Source organism: Terrapene carolina, unplaced genomic scaffold (assembly GCF_002925995.2).
Source record: "Terrapene carolina triunguis isolate 2854851 unplaced genomic scaffold, T_m_triunguis-2.0 Scaffold89, whole genome shotgun sequence".
Classification (NCBI taxonomy): Eukaryota; Metazoa; Chordata; order Testudines; family Emydidae; genus Terrapene; species Terrapene triunguis.
In genome coordinates, this window is record NW_020664440.1 from 16,356,586 (window position 1) to 16,377,036 (window position 20,451).

The 20,451-nt window shown below is 41.2% G+C and overlaps 1 protein-coding gene across 3 annotated transcripts in view; it reads right to left on the reverse strand.

Moving 5' to 3' along the window:
• RAD18 (RAD18 E3 ubiquitin protein ligase) overlaps nucleotides 1-20,451 on the reverse strand; it is a 121,234-nt gene that overhangs the window by 61,669 nt on the left and 39,114 nt on the right. For all 3 annotated transcript variants that reach the window (XM_026650425.1, XM_026650424.1, XM_026650426.1), the window contains exons 8-10: nucleotides 15,651-15,727; nucleotides 14,698-14,758; nucleotides 1,365-1,499 (exon numbers count right to left, since the gene is read on the reverse strand). In XM_026650425.1, coding sequence (XP_026506210.1) covers nucleotides 1,365-1,499; nucleotides 14,698-14,758; nucleotides 15,651-15,727 — 273 coding nt within the window. The remainder of the gene's footprint in view (nucleotides 1-1,364; nucleotides 1,500-14,697; nucleotides 14,759-15,650; nucleotides 15,728-20,451) is intronic.

Sequence of the window (20,451 nt, forward strand, 5' to 3'; positions counted from 1 at the left end):
ACACAGAGAAAATTACCTTTAACTGAAGACACTGAGAAACACTTTTTTGGTGGGTTTAATTTTTTTATTAAGAGTTGCCAAGCAGACACAAGATTTATGGATGAAAGAACAGTCAGATCCAGCTAAGATCTGGCAGAAAAAAACATTCATTGAAAATTCAAAGACTACGGAAGGTTCTGAGCACATGAAGTGTAATGAATATTTTGCATGTGTCTTTTGTGATCACTTGCACCAAGCGAAATCGAAGAACACCAAATGATGCAAACTAGCTGGGATAGTATACAAGGCAATGATGCAAGTTCAATACAGCAGAATCCTCTGTATTTTGGGCTGAAGATTTAATACACCAATGTTGCTGAAAATGTGATGAGAGTATTTTTTTTTTAAAAGGATATGAGCAAGCTTTTGGAAAAACTATGTATGACTTATTTTAGTTTAGCTTGTCAATAAAGCTCACAATTGAAAAACACAAACAGAAAGGCTGCATGAAAGATATATACAATCCCTATACATCATGATGAGACCTAGGTTTATAACAGAGCATAGCTAGAAATTAATATTTCAGAGTCTGGGATCCCTTCATCTAATAAGATTTCAGAGGGAGAGACAAAATATAAAAGAGATATCATTTGTGGAACAAGTTGAAAAAGAAACTTTGCCCCCAAGATTTCTAAAATTGTAATGGTTCAAATGAAGATGATTATTTACTGCATCAAGGTCTGTATGAAATGATAAGCATAAAGTTCAGGTGTTAAAATGGTATTTCCATTTATTTTTATTCATGAAAGCTCTGTCAGAGGAGATAGGTCACGAGCCACTGACAGGCCAAAGTACCAATGCTGTTACCGTGAGAAAAGCAGGGATTTAAATGGCTGATAAAGTAAACTGCCAAGTTCTCTGAGGTAACAGCCAACAACATGTATCGAACTTTGGTCAGTGGAATTTAGTTGAAATTCTGTAAGCTTCACATTTTTAAATTCCACAAGGCTTAGACTTAGAAGTACCCTCCTAGATCATCCCCAAAGCATGACCAAAGGTATACCCACATTGCCACAACAAGCAATATCATAAAACAAATGAGATTGAACTATCTTATAGTGAGAGAACTAACAGCACCCATAGGTATTTCTTTGTCACTGCAGGTAGTAAAGACAATATCTATGCTGGATGTTATTCCTAGAGACTGGACTACTCACATGCTTAACCTTAAGCATGTAAATATTTACCTTGTTAAATCATGACCTAAATGACCACAGGGTAGTTGACGCTGTTTAATTGGTGGCTTTGGGGTATGCGTGCATGCATCATTTCTTAGGGAAACCCAAGAATTATTTTTATTTTCAGATGTATTAAACATTACTCACCTGTGTCCATAGTCTGTTCTTCAGCAGTGGGTGCTTCTCTCTCTTGTAAGCTCTCGATTTTCCTTTTACCAGTTTTCTTCCATCGGTTATTTACCTGATCCACTAAAAGCTGAAATTCACCTTTATGTTTATTCCCTGAAACACAAAATTACACTCCTCTATGAAAAACAAATTGCTCAGAGAACAGGCAGCACCATGAGTGTGCCAGGGGAGAGCGAAAAGGACATGAACAAAAACACAAATGCATAATAATGAAAACATATCTCCATTTAAAAAAAAAATCACCAACTGACTCGCTGTTGCAACATTTTAAGGGCTCAATTATGAAAAGAGCTCACTGAAGTCAGTGGGAGTTTTGCCATTAATTTCAGAGGAACTAGGATTTCAGTATCTCTCTAGTTAATTTGGGGGGTTTTTAAATCAACTTGGTTAAAACCTCTGGAACCACATATCTTTCTGTATTCAAAAATAATTTCCAGAGTTATTCTGGTTACTTTAGACAGTTATTTTTCATCATCAACTACTAGGTATAGAATTATGTGAAAGATTTTTTTTAAAAGGTCAAAAATCTAAATAAGAGAGTCAGGATTTTTCCCCCACTTTAAGAAAATGGAAAGGTTTGTTTTTTAAAACATTTACAAAAATGTTGTCCATAAAACAGCGTCACATATGCAAGGTAGAACAAGAAAACATGCAAAAAGAAATGTTACTAGTCCGTTTGCATTTTGCTAAAATTCATTTTAAACTTTTTTTTAAAGCAAGATGTGCTATAGAACAAAAACATCTGTTCATTCAAAAGCCAGGTTAAGTGTGCAAGCACATTGGAATTAAATAGTGTTTGTTTTTCCCCAATACCATCGTCTGCCAATTTAAAAAAAAAAATCTGCTAAATAATTTAGTTATTCTTGCCATAATATTAGATAATGCTGTTGAAGAATTCTAGTTTCCTTGGGATTAGCTGGAGTACTGGTTGCTCATTAGGGTCCAGATGGCTCAGTGAATTGATCAGTAAGGGGACAGCGAGCTTTTCACCTCTGTCACTTGCCCTAATTCACAGTGGGACAATAGTTAATGAAAATAATCACAACCGATCTGTTCAGAGGCCTATGCAGAAGGTGCTAGAGATTTCAGTCCATTACACGGTGGAAAGCTATCTACATTGCCATGGCTGGCACTATCTGACAGAGAGAAAAGAATGGTTATGGAGACTGGACTGTCTCTCTTACTCCTAGCGATGGTCCCCTCTACTTCCAGGGGATAGAGGTAGATCACTGTGTAGGAAAAAATTGCACTGCTACTGCTCTGCCCTGTTCCGTGCATAGAGGATTCAGTCCTCAGGACAATCAATATAACTCAGACACTCTTATATTATATATTACAGGGAGCCTTTCAAAACTTAACAGAGAGAGATGCCAGACAACTCTCAGTGAACCACTGCTGATCCAGACCACAATTTGGAAATCTGTTTTTCTTGTAAGAAAAGAAATCAAAAACAAATGTTAAGGCATTTTGTGCCACTAGGAAAGGCTAAAAACACCTAAAGGGGAACTTAAGGCCACACATCACTGATGTTCTCTCTTCGCTGCAGATGTCCACAGAGCTTGCAGAACTGCCTTTTCTGCACACACACAATCATGGCTTCCAGGTAACCAAAATAATGAGAAAGCTCCACTAATCTTCTTAGAATTTTGTATTTGCTAATTTCACTTCTCACCTCACCGCCCCCAATCTAACACAGGTGAGGACTGCCACTATAAATTACAGCTACACCAAAATTACATCAATATTTCTGTAAAATAAAGCACTAGCTTTGAATAGCCAACTACTACCTTTTTCTGAATGAAAATGTGAATTCAGAAAGACGGTCATAAGTGGCTTTGCAAAGAAAATGCCAAATGTCACAAAGAGCAGACGCCTAGCTTTTAAAAAATTGCACCAACACTAACATTATTACGGTTGCAAAATCAAGTATTCAAAAGTTATGAAATGCCAGAATGCCTATGCAGCCTTAATTAATTAATTCAGCTCCCCTGAAAACATAGCCTTCATGTTATATAAAAGGAAGCATTGATTGCTTAGGGAAGCATTGTTCTAGGCTGGCTATCCTCAACTTTTTTCAATACCAAGACACCCTACCCATCACTGTCTTATCTGGGTGGCATTGTTGTCAACCTCCCAACATTCCATTTCAGTTTCTAGACTCAATAGAAACAAAGATTTAATAAAGAAAGTTCAGACTTTGCATAATTTTCCTTATCTTCCCTATAGTAATGTCTCTGGAAAGGGACAGTGAACAGATATCTGCATATTGTTTTAGGCAAAAGCATGGTCAACAGTTCTATAAAGCAATGTTAAAAATGCTATGCATATAATAGTAATCTCCATTCTGCACTAATTTAACTTCCAGTTGTAATTCAAAATCCATGCACTCTGTTTTTTGAGCAACTTTGCCAAATGGATTTTATAGGCAATAGATCTTTTGTCAAATAGCATCACAATTTAATAAATATTACTACAGAGAGTTAAATTTTACGACTACATCTGTTATTTCATGTTTGAAAAAAAAAGTCTCTGTTCCAAGATGATGACAATTTTTTCAATAAAGGAAATTTTAATACACATCTGTGTTTTATTTATTTATGATACCTCAGTGATTCAGAACATTCCTAATCACAGTTCAATGCTGCCCTTTAGTTATGTACTCATTGCATTTTTGATGATTTAGTATGTTTATGATCAGCTTCTGGTAGTCAGTCAAAGTAATGCTTATTATTTGGATACTCAAAATTCTCTTACTAAAAGGCTGGCAAAATGAGAAGTTTGCTCAGACAGAAGATTATGTAGATTACACACTGCCTATAGGGTGAGAACATACCATTTATTTATTTTTTAATGACATTTACAAAAGATTAGTTATTTGACTGTAATTACAGTAGTAAGGAAAGCCATGAAAATGTATTAATACCTGTAGTTAGTTTTAGATTAATTGCAATCTAAAGGCAGAGTTAGGCTACAAATTTCTTTCCATTGAAAAATCCCAAAATCTAGAGTTGTCTTGAAAAATAGATTACTCTTTTTTGGCTTTTCAGAATAATTAGTATTTGGACTATCTAACCTGGTGGAAGCTGCAGCCATTTGTTTTCCATTGTTTTGTTTTGAATTAAATAAGCCCTGATCCCAATATATTTCTGAAATTTTCATACAACAATGAAGATCTGTTTTTACTGACACAAAAAAAAAAAATCTCAACATTCTCCAGGACTCCACATAAATATACCCAAAGAGCCCGTCCACAGAGATTTCAGACAGCCAAATCACCTAGAAAATAAAACATGAACAGATGTGCGAGTTAAATGACTATCCCAAAACCAAAGAAACTGAAATATTTTTCCAATGCTTCATTTACCAGAGGGGATTCTGAGAAACAATAATGTTTCTCGTCTGTCACTATTTATTATAACACCAGTCTGTTGGTAACACAGGTATATGATATGTAAGCAAACCATTACTAAGAAGAGTAGTATATAGGGGTACAGTACAGACATACATTATACAGCTACTGAACAGTGGTGCCTGGAAACAATTCCTCCTATATCCAGATTAATATTTATGCTTTATGGCAGACTACAACAGTGTTTTATGCTGCTTCTTTATAAAAGCCATTCACATGCTGCCCTGAATGCACTTATTGTGCAGAGGACTGAGGAGGCAGATCCTATCCTAACCACGTAGCAGAAAAACTAATTTGAACCCTCAGAAGAAATAAATGGAGTCTAAGGGTCAGCTCCTCAGCTGGTGTAAATCAGCATAGCTCCATTGGCTTACCTCTGGACCTACTTCCACTGCAAAACGTACTGAGCTAACAAGCAGTTTGGACTTGTCCACTCAACAAAGTCCATGTTAGTAGACTGGGAATCTAATATACCTTTCATATTCAGTCCTATAACTTCAGTGTTTAGGAAAGCTAATTTCTGGTATTGAAACCAAGGTGCTGTGAATCCTGCAACTGTGAAATCAAACTTTTGACCCAGTTGACACAGAAGTACCCTTCCAAGGCCTGATTTTTTCCCCCTGGAAATTCAGCCTCCATCTCTTGGTTTACTCTAAAACAGCTTGAGTGCACACTGTGAAAAAGAAGAATAGCAGCACTTCCCTCCATCACCCCACGCCCCACCTTCACCTACCCCTCCGCCCACCCTGTAAGATATTGGAAGAGGCCCCCGTTGGTGTTTTTGGCCCCAGCTCCCTTCTACTCCCTCTCCACTCCTCTGTCTCACTGCCAAATGCCCAGTCTCCCTTCCCATTCCCACTCACTTCTCTCCCTCTTCATACTCTTTCTCCTCCTCCTCAAGAACTTAGTCCCACTCACATTCTCTTTCCCTTCCGGTCACCCTTTCCTCTCCTATTCACTCATCAGTTATCACAGTCTTTCAACCATCAAAGAGGAAATAGAGCTCCCTAGCTCTTCACAACAGCCAGGAGGAGTACACTCCCCTGACCTCTAACGTTCCAGATTTTTCTGGCATGCAAATACTGGATCAGGTAGAAAAAGGGAAGTTAGAAGATGCATAGAAAATGAATTAACAAAACAGATTTTTATGAAATGATCAAAATCAGTAACAACAAAAAGTCTCATCTGAATATCCCTCTATGAATATCCCTCTGCTGAAGAATTATCAGCACACTGTGATCTGTTCACAGAAACCAGAGGTGCCTTGGCAAAGATCTTAGGTTCAATAAACAAATAAAACCTATGGAAGTTTGATTTTTTTTTTTCCCATCTAGAGACAAATATTCTTGGAAGTGCCTCCTATGATCCATACAACAAGCTCCTTCCACCTCACTTCTTCTGCCAACCCTTTCAACATTACTCTTCTTACCAAGGATGCCTCCCATCTTCTTCCATCAGAACTTGTCCTATGCATCAGATAGGAGATATTCACACACCACAGCGGTGGATGGAGTTGACTAATTTAGACAGAAATTAAACTCCTCAATGCAAGGATGCGGTCTATTAAGTGTTCTGTAAAGCGCCATGCACATTTAAATAATAATAATTTATTTAACTATGAATTCAAGTTCTGTGATATTGACTTGACCTAGCTTATCCTAACTGCTTTCTTACCCACTGAAGGGAAAAAAGATTTTAAAATGGTGCATTCCCTTATCTTGTACATTTGACACCCTTCCTTTTGCTGCAGATGGCAGAAAATAAATACACCATGAACAATTCTTTTCAGTCAAAAAGTTAGCACATAAAATGCCTGAATTAAACCAATACATATTGGTTAAGATATTTTTCTGGCTCTTTGCATTTTTTTCCAACTCTGTCAGTATTCTTTTAGTTTGTGGTGCAGCTACATAGCATTTAAATCACACAAGTGATGTCCTGGAAAACAAGCCACATCTAGCTATAAACCACTGGTGTGCAGTCTCTGAAAATTACACCAGGCACATGTTTTTAAGAATTGTGGATATTTTGATAATACAACTGCAAATGCAATTACAAACGTTTAAAAAAAAAAAACCCACGACATCAATCACTAAACCTCTCTGACTCACAAGGCAAACAAAAAGATTCACAACAAAAAGCTACAGTAGAAAATGAACTTTTTTTGTACAAATGAAAGAAAATCTACAGAAAAAAACAGAAGCCTGATCCTGCGAAGAGCTGAGCACCCTCCCAGCTCCAAATTCAATAAAAAAGGGCCCTATCCTTCGGTCATTGACTTCAAGGGGAACAGCAGCAGGTACATGTGTTATTACAGAAAGGAAAGAATGGTTACTTACCCTCCAGTAATTCTTCAAGATATTTTAGTGACTATGGATCCTGCTGTAGGTGCACATTCATCTCATGCGCATGAGTTGAGACTCTTTTGAATAGTAGTGTCTGGTGAGGCCACGGCTTGCCCTATGTCTCCTCCTGCTCTTGTGCTAGGACATAAAGGGCAGAGCAAGCGCAACTCTCCTTCAGTTCTCTCGCGACTTGAAGTTCATGTTAGCTGAGGACTCCTAAAGTGGGAACGGAAGATGAGCCATGGAACTCACACTGACAACATCTTGAAGAACCACTGTGACTGTTTTCTCTTCTTTGAGAATGGGTCAGTGTGGATTCTACTGTGACTGGCAAGCAGTATCCTCTTCAAGATGATGGGAAAGAGGAGTATCAGCTGCATCAGTCAATTAGAGAGGACTACCACTCTTCCAATTCTGGCATTGGACCTACCAGTCAAGTCCTGGGCATAACGTTTGACAAATATGAGCAGATTTCTCCATGTAGCAGCTTTGTAAACTTCAGATATCAGCACATTACAGAGACAGGCCAAGGATGTTACTTGGGCTGTGGTTGAGTGAGACTTGATAGTCAGTGGGGTCAACACATCTGGCAGCTGAAAGCACAGTGAGGTACACTGAATTATCCATTCTACAGTCTGAAGAAATAGCCTGGCATTTGGATTGATCAGCTGTAGTCACAAATAAATGCGGTGACAGTCTGAAAGATTTAGTTCTGTCAATGTAACATTGGAGAGCTCTGGAAACATCCAGGATATGTTGCTTCTTCTCCCCATTCATGGAATGCAGTTTTGGTAAGACCTCAGGATAAGGCAATAGATTGGTTTATGCGGAACTGAAAAAGCACCTTAAGAATATCTTTCACATCACCTTGTCTTTATGGCACACAGTATATGGCCATTCCATTATGAATGGCTTAAGCTCATTTACTCTTATGGCCACAGTGATGGCCACAAGAAAGACCATTCCAAGGGTAAAATGGTGAATGGAGCTCTCCAAGAGGGGCTCAAAGGAAGGCTTCATAAAAACTTAAGCAGGATGATGTTGAGATCCCATGCCAGAGTGGATTTGGCAACCAGTGGATATGTACGCATTAGGCCCTTATGACACTTGGATATCGCTGGATGAAAGAAGACGGACAACAACTGTGTTAGAGGATGATATGCCAATATTCCCACTAGACAGACCATGATTGAACTGAGAGTACAGAGTGCTTCAACTACAAATCCAGAATCTTCGGTATTAGGGACTGCACTAGGTGTAGGCCAAATTGGAGCTTCCATCTAAAGGAAGAAGCTTTTCTTGTGAATAGCTTCCTGCCTTATATTACAAAGGAGCAAAGAGCAGTCTCTTCCCATAGTACTCAGCCAGCCAGCATCCAGATTAGCAACTATAGCATCATTGGGTCTGGATGGAACACTTGACCATGATCTTGCAAGGTGTCAACAGTTCAATAGCCTGATCCAGGGGGTTTCAAGAATATTCTGAGCAGGTCCATCAGCCGGAACGTCTTGGCCCATAGGGAGATATAAGGATGCACTTGGCCTGGTCTCTGAGTTTGGCAATCACCTTGGATATCAGTAGGATTGGTGTGAAAGCATAAAAATTTCCTTGATTCTAGTGCAGAAGGAAGGTTTATGCCCCCTCTGAAACAGAGGTTGGGACATTTGGTGCTGCCCCCAGAAGCGATCAGGTTATCACCAGATTTCCCCCATTGGTGGAATATCAACTGGACAGACTTCAGTAGTGACCACTTCTAGTTGGCGGCAGTTTCTCTACTTAGGAAATCTGCCAAGTTGTTGCTCGACCCCAGAGGATGCAGGGATATCAGGGCTATACTGTGTAGGCAGTAGCAATTCCATAGCTCAATCGCCTCTTCACTGGGCAAGGGAAGGAGGGCTGGCCCCATTCTTGTTTATGTAGCACATCTCTAGTGTGTGATCTGACAGTATAAGTCAGAGCCCTAAGACTGGGAGGAACACCATACACACCAGTATAATGGATATCAGTTCCAGGGCATTTATATGTAATCTCCTGTCTTCTAGGGACCATGTCCCTTGTATCTGCAGTAGGGCACCCAGGCCGACTAAACCCCCCCCACCACCACCACCAAGCCTGTTCCAGACACATACATAACCAAAGTTCTAGAAGGGGACGGGGTTTTGAGTGATACTCCTTTCTGGACACTGTTGAGGTGTAGCCACCAGGTCAGTGCCTTTAGGACAAAAGCCAGAATTATTACTCTCTTGCTCAGCCTACGCCTGGTGAGAGAGTAGATGGACCTGAGCCAAAGTTGTAGAGGCCTCAAGTGAAGTCTGTCAAGTGCTGTTACAGATGTACCCACTGATATGTGGCCTAATAATGTAAGCAGGTCCATAACATCATAATAGGACATGCTATCACCCTGTTTATTAATGACCTTAGTGAGATAAACCTGTCCTGAGGTAAGTACACTCTCGCTGTTTTGAACTCTACCCTGGCTCCTATGAATTCTGTCATCGGGAATGGAAAGAGACAATTTCTCATAGTTCACCAGGAGGCCCAGTTCAGTAAACCGGGAAAGACTATTGCCAGTTTCAGAGTTAACGGCACCTTTGACACACACACACCCACTACTGGTCTTCCTTGAGGGTACCCACTTAAGGTTTTAGGCCTCCCAGCTACCATCTCTCTTGGGGCAGAGACCCGTGTCTCTCTCCCTTCAGACTGTGGATTTAGGTTTGCAGCCTCTCTGCACCTCACTGTTATTTCCACCAATTCTAACCAGGGTCCAGTTAACCTGTGGTTAACTCTTTCTCCAGGAGCTACAACAGCGTATACCAGTTACCAACCAGCCTTCATAAAGCAAGGTGCATTTCATTCTTAATGCAAAAGCATTACAGAGAAAACAAAAATAATAATCTACATGCATACTAAAAGCTTACCAGAGGTCACCCTTAACTCCAACCCCAGTATTTCAGACCCCAGAAATGGGGTTTTTCCTCTCCTTGGTTACAAGCTCATGTCAGTTTTTAGGTCAGGTACCAGACCCCAACTGGAAAGTTCAGCTGATTCTTTATATAGCTAGGACCTTTAATATCCAGTGTCCAGGAACAAGTAATCACCACTATCCACACGGTGCAGGTTCAAAAAGCTAGGTTTTTTAATAACCGGGGTTTGGGAATTTGCATTAGCTATGCCCCAGGAAACCCACTTAACACATTGTCCCAAAAGTCCATGCCTATCTGGTACTTTAAATATAGTCATTTTAACGCCTTACGCTTCCAAGGTCTCATATCTGTCACAGGTATAATTTAGATTTGCCAGAGTTTTGTGATAGGATTTGCCTCTGATCGATCAGTCGACTAAATACAAATAGGTGTGGATGCCTCTCCTCCTTAGGAGTGCTGCCACCATAGCAAGGCACTTTGTGAAGTCACTTGATGAGGTAGAGAATCCAAAAAGCAGTACCATGTACTGGTAATGATTCTGTCCCACTGTAAATCTGAGGTACTTCCTGTGGGCTGGGTGGATGGTGATGTGGAAGTACATATCCTGCAAGTCGACAGTCACAAACCAGTCGTGAGTCTGAGGAGCTGGAATGATGAGGCAAGTGTTACCATTCTGAAGCTGAGGCAGCATATGTATGTATTCAGTCTCCTCAGGTCTAAGACAAGACAAAGACCTCTCCCCCCCTTTCTTCTTCAGAATGTGGAAATATCTGCGCCTGTAATCTCACAAAACTTTTTCCTATGGCTCCTAGACAGAGCAATGAGGCCACTTTTTGTTTGTTTGTTTGTTTTTTGTTGCAACTGGCTCTTGTGAGAAGATTCCCCAAAGAGAGACAGTGAAGAGGGCTGGTAGGGAGTAAAGAGAAGAACTGGATGGGGTAGCCATAAGTAACGATGTCTATCACCCATTTGTCAGCTGTGATCCCTGGCCAATGGAAAAGGATGAGGCAATTTCCGAAGATTGGCTATAGGAACTTGGTTTCAGTGTGGCTCGCAACCATCTCTTCAAACCTACTGCCTCTGGGAATCAGGCTGAAGTGCAATGTTCTGGCTACTATTTGCCCTTCTTTGATGGGGTCTTTGAGTTCCTACCGGCACTCTTGTGGGAGCCTCAACAGGAAGAGGGTCACCCATTCCAATATCAGGAAGCTCTATTTTGCAAAACAGAACTTGATAATGAGTGGTTCTAACTTGCAGGGAGGCCGAGTAGGCCTTTTTTCCACCCCAAAAGATCCAGCTTCTTGAGATCCTTATTCTTTGGGGTCCCTTTAGTTGATCTTTGTTTTGTTTTCTCCCCTGAATCACTGAAAGGACTGGAAATCCTGGTGTGGGATGTGAGAAGAACTGTTCAAAGCCCTTAGGCGGGACTTGGTAATGTTTCTGCACTTGCTTCAAAGTTAGAAGAAGTGAGGCCAGCATGTGCCAGTGATCCTTCGCAGTCTCCAACTTGCCCTTGTTAATGTGGGCACCGAGGAGCTCAAGATGTTGAACAGCTTGTGTATGTTCTCTTGGATTACTGTCATCTCAATTTCCAAGGTGTCTGCTGTCTTGTTAGAAGCTCCTGGAATGCCCTAAAGTCTTCCAGAGGTGGGTTAGGGTTGGTGCAACTGCCTTGCTAGGAGAAAAAGAGGAGTCTTCGCGTGGAGAGGGCAGCTGGAACATCATCTGGGCTTGCTTTGCCCATTCTCATGGCAGGGCAAGAAATGCAGCTTGAGCCTCACGTCCCTCAATTACTGGGGTGCGAGGAGGAGTGGCAAATGGAGAATTTGCTGAGAATGTGCCACCCTGATAGACCCAGCTATTCAAAAGATTCTGAAGTTGTGTACATGAGACGCAGGCACACTTACACTGGGATCCACTCTGACACACAAAGAATCACCTTTAATTTTTTTATTTTTAAAGGTACAGATTCTCGTAGCAGCTCAAGTGGCCTTTAGCAGCAGGCATACAAACACTCATTCAGATTACTGAGCCAAAAAATATTGATTTGTCATTCTAAACACTTAACATATACCTGAAGAGGGAATTTCGTACTTCACCATTTGCCAACAGTATGGCAAACTACTCAATAGAAGAAAATGGGTCTTGCTTCTGGCTACTTTGAGCCTTTTAAAGAGGTTGTTGAAGGAAATACCACCTCGTCGCAAGTTTCATACTGAAGAATACAACAAAAGAAATAATACCGCATATGGAATATTTTAGCATGTTATGGAACTCATGCCAGCAGGAAGCCAAAGAATGAACATGAATTCAGCTATGAATTTGGAACCTTTGGAGGCAAACGTACTAAATTAAAAGGATGAAAGTGTTTCATGCTATATATTAAAACCCTGAAGCCCCTCCATATTACAGACAAAAACATACCTAGTGAAAGTCTTTTAGATTCTGAAATGTCCTCTAACTTTTCAGGATTGGAGTCTAAGTCTGGATACATTTTGAGACTTGTCCTCAGCAGCCCATGATCCTTTGTTCAAACGCATGACTTAAATGGATTTTGGATCAGCCCCTTAAGGAGCTACTAGACGCTTGTCAGAATTAGGAAAGCATGCCTTTTAGAAACCATTAAGCTTAACAATCAGAATTTATGCATTTCTGTTCCCCTGAATTGTATTAGGAGAGATTTTTGCATGGAAGCAGAACTATTATTAATTAATTGTTTTGACTTAAATGAAACTGCTTAAGATCTAAAACCAACAACGTGTATGAAGAGATATAAATAAATATACCTGAAATAAAACTGTTAAAAGTAAAAGAGAAGAAGGTTTGCCTACAATTCAAGCCCAAATTCAGGCTTTGCATAATGGTTGCAACTTTACGAACATCATCAGAATTGTATCTAGTAAATGCAGAGTTGCATTACTCTAGGGCAGGGGTCGGCAACGTTTGGCACGCGGCTCGCCAGGGTATGCACCTTAGTGGGCCGGGCCAGTTTATTTACCTGCGGACGCGGCAGGTTCGGCCGATCGCGGCCCCCACTCGCCGCGGTTCGCCGTCCCGGGCCAATGGGGGCAGCGGGAAGCCGCGGCCAGAACATCCCTCACCCGCGCCGCTTCTCGCCGCCCCCATTGGCCCGGGACGGCGAACCGCGGCGAGTGGGGGCCGCGATCGGCCGAACCTGCCGCATCCGCAGGTAAATAAACTGGCCCGGCCCGCCAGGGTGCTTACCCTGGCGAGCCGTGTGCCAAACGTTGCTGACCCCTGCTCTAGGGATTAGTTTGGCCCTAAGGCATTGGAGGAAAGATAGGTAGAAACAGGAAATATGGCCACATTACAGTTTTAAATGGATCCTTAAATATAACCAGGACAAACTATCCTTTCATTGCACAGCTACTCCATGCTTAAAATGGAAGACATTAAAATGTAATGCTCCTGTAAAATGTTGAAAATTGTATTGGTGGGATATGGCTCACTGTTGAGATTGCTTGAGTTTCCAAGCAGACTGCCGATGAAGTGAAATGACTGGGGTAGACAGGAGAGGAAAAAATCCAAGAACAACAAAATTACAATTCAGGAGCTAAGGATCTACTTATAACCCAGCAAATACACAACGAGTAACAGGGAAATCAATATACTGAATGCAATTTCTGCAGCAAGTTATTGGAAAACAGGATGCAGGTCCAACAATCTGAATGCAAGAATGCAACCCAGTCAATAAGGGTGCATCCCAAGTGGTACCAAGAGCTCCTAATTCCCTCTCTTAGGAGATGTTAGGAACTTCGAAGGATCAGATCATAAAAGGAATAAAATGCACACTACATAATACATTTTTAAATAGCAAGAAAACGCATCCTCTTGCTTGGAAAATCTAGTAAGTAATTGGTCTTGTTAATGGAATTGAACATTTCCCTTCTGGAAGGACAGGTTCATAGAATCCCAGGCCAGAAGGGACCATTGTGATAATCTAGTCTGACTTCCTGTGTAACACAGGCCATAAGAACTTCCCGCAAAAAATACATTGAACATCTCTTTTAAAAATGGCCAGTGAAGGAGAATCCACCAGGACCCTTGGTAAATTGTTCCAATGGTTAGTTACCCTCACTGTTAAAAACTTACCCTTTATTTAGGTGCCAGGGTCTCAAAGAAAAGATTTTTCAACACACCAACTGCTGCTGGGGACAAACTGTGTAATTACTGCATACTGAATCTTCCCTTTTTGAAGTAGGTTATTGGGAATGTAGTACTGAGACAACTGCAACGGAATCCTTCAACTTCAAGAATTCTTGAGCCCTGTCAGTTTGGGTTTAGGCCTGGGTATGGTCCAGAAACTGTACTGGATGCATTAGTTAATTATCTTCTTCGGTGAGGGAGGAAGATCATGCTCTGCCTAAGATATATAGCCTCCACCCACACTATCTGAGTGCCTCACAATATCGATTGTATATTAATGCCTCACAACACCCCTGTAAAGACAGAGAAATATTACTGTCCTCATTTTTTTTTAAACAGATGGGGAACTGAGGCACAGAGAGGCTATTTTTATATTTGCACGTATGCCTACAGCGAAGAATAGGAGTTTCTAAAACACAAAATGCAAAAGTTGTATTACTTACGATAATCGGTGTGAATCTCATCTATTTCCTTTTCTGTCTGGTCCTTTGTAAATGTCATGCTCTGCAAAGTGATACAAAATGTTCATTTGAAGAAAATGAAGATATAGTACATTTTAAAAACACCAGCTGTAATGTCAGAACATGAAGGAAACTTACCTTTGAACCAGAGGAAATATTCCTTTTTACCCCCACTCTTTAGACACTATGTCAATCCTATGTGGGAGAAGATATATTGTCCAGCTCCTTCCCACCATCTCTGATCAGCCCTACCTGTTAACATTTAATATATACCTGGGCTATTTATAAAGTGCCCCTTTGCTCTACTTTCACAAGAGCAGCAGGAGAATGCCAAGCTGGTAAGGAGACTAAACAGAACAAAAATAGACCTTCCTTAAGGCCTCCCTCCAGTCTTCTGATTGGTTCAAGGCCAGGTCAGTATCTTTATCTCACTTTATAAAAACCCTTCGGTATTTTTATTGCAATCATAAAATGCTCAAGTGTAGGTGGTTTGACCATAGACGCATCAGTACTACACAAACTAGTATTCCCCTTAACAATAAGCGATATGACATTTTATCTGTAAATTGTTTTACACTAGTTATTTAAAATACACCCACACAAATATCTTGAATATGCTACTAATGGTTAATTTAAATGTAAAGGAGCTGTAGTGTCTTGGCACCAAGCATTCTGCTCCCCCTTTCCCTCCCCAAAGCCATCCTGCCATATACCAATAACAGTGCTCTCCTGTTAGAAGTACCACCATCACCATGATTCCCTCTCCCTGCTCAGAAGGATTGAGTTGGGTAGGATTTAGCCCCAGATATAAATGGTTTTCCAGTTGAATATTTTAGCACACTGAAAGGAACCAGCAATTCCTTTAATGAAGTAATATGTAAAAATGCTTCATGTCCCACTCCATAACTCTTTTAGTACAGAGATAATAAACTTACATTTTCACCAGCTTTATTAAATTCAAGTTGAGTCCGAGTTTTCTCGTTGTTTTCAAGCTCTTTCACTATTTCTGCAACTGTTAATATCAACAAGCATTATAAATGGAAGAACCACAATATGGCTGTTAAGAAAGAATAACAGCACTGAAAAGAACTGTCCTAGAACTAAATGACATTCAGGGCTACGTGCATTAATCTTCCACCTCAGGACACTCGGTCTGAAATTTAGATTTGAGTCACAAGTGAAAACAAAATAGAATAGGCTTATCCCAGTAGACTAGTGGACATTTGTTAACACTGCAAAACCATAATTTGCAATAGTTCAGTAGTATTGGTAGTCTGTGCACAAGATTCAGGAAAGGAACACAAGGTCAAGAGCTATGGGCCCTGGCAGAACTGCCTTGAGGAAGGTTACACAGTGCTTGCTTTCAGATGGCTCCTAGCCAGTCCCAGGCCATTAATCTCTTACTTTCTCCCAATATAAAATTCATTTCCAATCTCTCTCTCTCCCTCCCTATATATAAGATTTTCATTGGATGTTGTACCAGCATATTAGATTTTCTATGATATATGGACAGATATATTTGTACAAAGTCTCCATTTTATAGCACATATTTAAATGAAAAAGAGATTAAATTATGAAATATGCTGTTTATATTATTTTTAGCTCCAAGGACTACATCCCAAATGCAAAACAAAACTGCCTGTGGGTGTCAGTCCAAAACCCACAGTCCAAACAAAGATCACATATTACCGTAAGAATTAAACAAGGTACATCTAAAGATTACGATTAGGGACAAGTGGGCTCATTAACACTCTAGACATAACTAGAGCTATGCAGTACGGTGTGTAATCTATTGTGCCATTTAAATTACTAATTTATCTCTATGCCTAAATATATCTGCAGAGCCACCAGAAAACTATGTGCATTTATAAAACCAAATACTTTCATGAGACAATTAAGTGTTCAGGGTTTGGTCAAAGAATAAAAAAATCTTAAATTATATAGGAATAAAAATTGGAGAGAAACTGGTTTAAACCAAAATCCAGGAACGTGGCTCACATACTCTTTCAGCAATTCAGCTGTCCTTATTTCACAATGGCCTCAGCAGCTTTGCTATAGTTGAGGATGAATTAATGCTTCCTGGGATTTAATATTCCAGCTTTATAAGAAGCACATTGAGTGAAAACTTGGTAAAGGTAGCACTGCATCATTTATGGGCTGCTACTTAAAGTACGCTGTGGAAGTATTCATTACTACTATGGGAATCTATATGTGAAAATTCACCCTTCGAACAGAGTAATGCCCAGAACCCTGGAACCGTAATACAGAACTGTGTGTACTGCAGCACCTACGTTCAGTGGGTCTTGTGTAAACATGCTACTGAAGCCTTATCAGAACTGGTTTCTTTTTATGTTGTTCTTGCCAAAACAAATCCTACACCAGTAAAAACCCCACTTCCATGAATGTTTCCCTCCACTCCTGTGCTCCTGCTTGACCTCTCTGAACTGTCTAAACCTTGCATGACTGCATCCTTCTTCCACCTGCCACCATTTCCTGTCAATTCAAGGGGGGACATTTTTACTGTTTCTTTATTAAAAAAAAAAAAAAGTTAGTAAAAACTATTATAGTAAATACAATTGTCCTCTGAAGAGTTATGTTAAATCTGGAGACTAAAATTCAATAATGAAATTGTCAATAGGGAGTTTTAATCCTAACTTAAGGGCAAATCTCACACACCTTAAAGATGGAGTCTTTACTGAGCCTCCATAATTAAAGGAAGCTTGCTGTAATCAAACTCAGTTTTAAAATTAGGATGAAGTTTACAAGTCCCATTTTTAAAATAGATTTAGCAATTTATATGCTTACAGTTAATTGAAAGTCAGTGAGACTTCGGCTCCTAAATCATTTACATGCTTTAAAATATTTTACTCTTAGTCAATAATTTAGTAAAATAAGGAACAAAATGAAAAACCACCCGAAGTGCTGGATATGTCAAACTGAGAGTTCTTTACTGTTCTGTAAAGAGCCCTATCTGTACTTGTTTCTATGAAGTACCCATACATTTTGGTGCAAACATCAAATACTAAGTTATATAATCCTGACCGTATTATTAACTGGGAAGTAAGGTCAAGATTTTCAAAATCAGGAGTCGAAAGTTAGATTTCGAATTCCTTACAGACTCCTAAATAAGTGACATAATTTTGAAAAGCACAGTTCCAACCTGGATGCCTAACTTTAGGCTCCTGTTTATGAAAATACTGGCCTAAAACTAGGCTTGGAAGGATTAGATTTTTAATAGATAAATGTCAGAAAATATCAATTTCACCATATGCACACAAACCAATGAAAAAATATTTCCATAGATGATAATCAAACTTTACAGATAGGCAAAGAAAGAAAAATACTACTTGAGAATTTATCAGAGTCAAAATCCAGTTATTTTTTACTTCGATTTTGGATTAGGCTTGTTACAAATGGACTAGAGAATGAATAGTAAAAACAGGTCTGATTTGTTGATTAAATGACATTTACTTTGTATATTTTGACATATTATGTTGACACTGTGTTTTAAAACCTTAACTTTTTCAATTTCAAGATCTTCTGTCATGAAATAATTTTGACCCGCCTCATAGTTTCCTGAAACTGTAAACATTTAAATCACTAATAGAAAAAAATCTTAAAACCCATAATTTTGTGCAATTGTGAAAATTTAATATTGATTAAAAAAATCTTTAAAAATACTTAAAAATAAATATTGATATTAGCCATCAAAATTATAGAAAAGTTGAATTCTGCCAAGCTTACCTAGAACCTTTTGCTGTTTAACATTATTTGGACACAAGAGTATATTTTTTACACTACACACTGAATAAAAATTACCATGTTTATTAGAATACTGGTAATTATATTCTCAAACACAGTATAGTCTAGTGGTTACAGAAGAAGAGTCAGGGCTTCAGGGTTCTGTTTTCATTTCTGCCACTGCCTCATTGTGTGATCTAAGCAAGTGACATAACCTCTCCATGTCTAAGGACTTGTCTAAACTACAAAATTAGGTCGACTTAATTTAGGTCGATCTACAGCCACCACAGTAATTCAATAGGCTGTGGTGTCCACACTACCCTTCTTCTGCTGGTGGAGCCTGCACTCATTAGGAGCGCTTGCACTGACTGAAGCGGGGCACTGACAGCTGCACAAGGCTCAAATCTGGAGCCCGGCAGGATTCAAGTGTGGATGTGCTTAGTGTGGGGAACCCAGGTGCGGGGTGAGAGGGTTCTGAGTGGGGCAATATGTGTACAGGGGCTCCGTGGGGGGTCCAGGTGCGGGGGGGAGGGGGAGAACTGGATACACAAGAGCTCGTTGGGAGGGTTCAAGGTGCAGGAGCAATGGGACTCTGCAGGGGGGTCCAGTGAAGGTGGTTAGGGCTAGCGGGGGGGTCTGGGTGTGGAGAGATGGGGTTCATTGGGGGGGGTCTGGGTGTGGGGGGCTTAGTGGGAGGGGTCCAGGTACATAGGGGGTAGGACTCATCAGGGTGGGGGTTTGAATGTGTGTGGCCCTGTGGGGAGGGTCTGGGGGCATCTGGATGCACAGGGCTTGGATAGATCAGGGTAACCCCATATAGTTACCCCTTTCCCCCGTGGTTGAGGTGCAGGAAGCGGGGGAGGTTTCTGGGGTGGCTCTGACAACTCCATGCAGGAGAAGTGCACTCCTCCTCCACCCCCAACCCAGTCGGGACTAGCAGCTGAGCCCAGCACAGGGTAGGAGCCATCAGCCAGGGCATCCCCAGCCCCAGGTGGGGCTTCAGGAAGGTCGTGTGGGGGGGGGGGGGGGGGGGGGGGGTGCTGGTAGGGAGCGGCGGGGGGGGGGGGGCGGTTGGGGGGGGGGGGTGTCTGACCCAGAACGGGCAGGCGTCCCCAACAACGCTGCAGTGATTTACCTCTCCACAAGCCACTCTGGGTGCCTGAAACCACGCGCCTGTGCTGCTGGGGAGGGGCACGTAACCGCTCTTGTGGCTTCCCATTGCTTCCCCATCAGAAAGTCATTTTTCGGTGGGGAAGCAAAGAAATCTGCGAATTCTGTACGCCTGCAGTGATGCAGAATTCCCCCAGGAGTAAAAATTGAGCCCTGTGCCAGGCTCACAGCTCGGCTCCAGCTCAGGCTGTAACCCAGGAGTATGGGGGTGGGGGGAGGGTTCCTGGTGTGAGCCCCACGCTGTGCTGACAGCTGGGGTGAGCGGGGCCAGCTGTGAGCCCCATACAAAGCTCAATTTCACCCCAGGGAACCTACTGGAAACAGACATTCTTGTCAATTTCACAGCTCCAGCTGTGAGCCCTGTTGCTGACAGTGACAGTAAACAGCTGATGTAAGTAATGCAGTGTCTACAGGGACACTGCATCACCATAGCTACACCAACATAAGCGCTACGCTTCTCATAGAGGTGGAATTATTATGTCTGTGTAGCAGGCCACTTACTTCGGCAGAAGCAGCATTCTAGTGTAGACACTGACATAATTAGGTCGACTTAAGATGTCTTATGTCGACCTAACTCTGCAGTGCAGACCAAGCCTAAGGGCTTGTCCACACTGGCACTTTACAACGCTGCAACTTTCTCGCTCAGGGGTGTGAAAAAAACCACCCCTCTGAGCGCAGCAACTTTCAGCGCTGCAAAGCGCCAGTGCAGACAGTGCACCAGCGCTGAGAGCTGCGCTCCCAGCGCTGGTAGCCACGCCCCTCGTGGAGGCAGGGCCGGCTCTAACTTTTTTGCCACCCCAAGCAGCAAAAAAAGCGCCGCCCGCC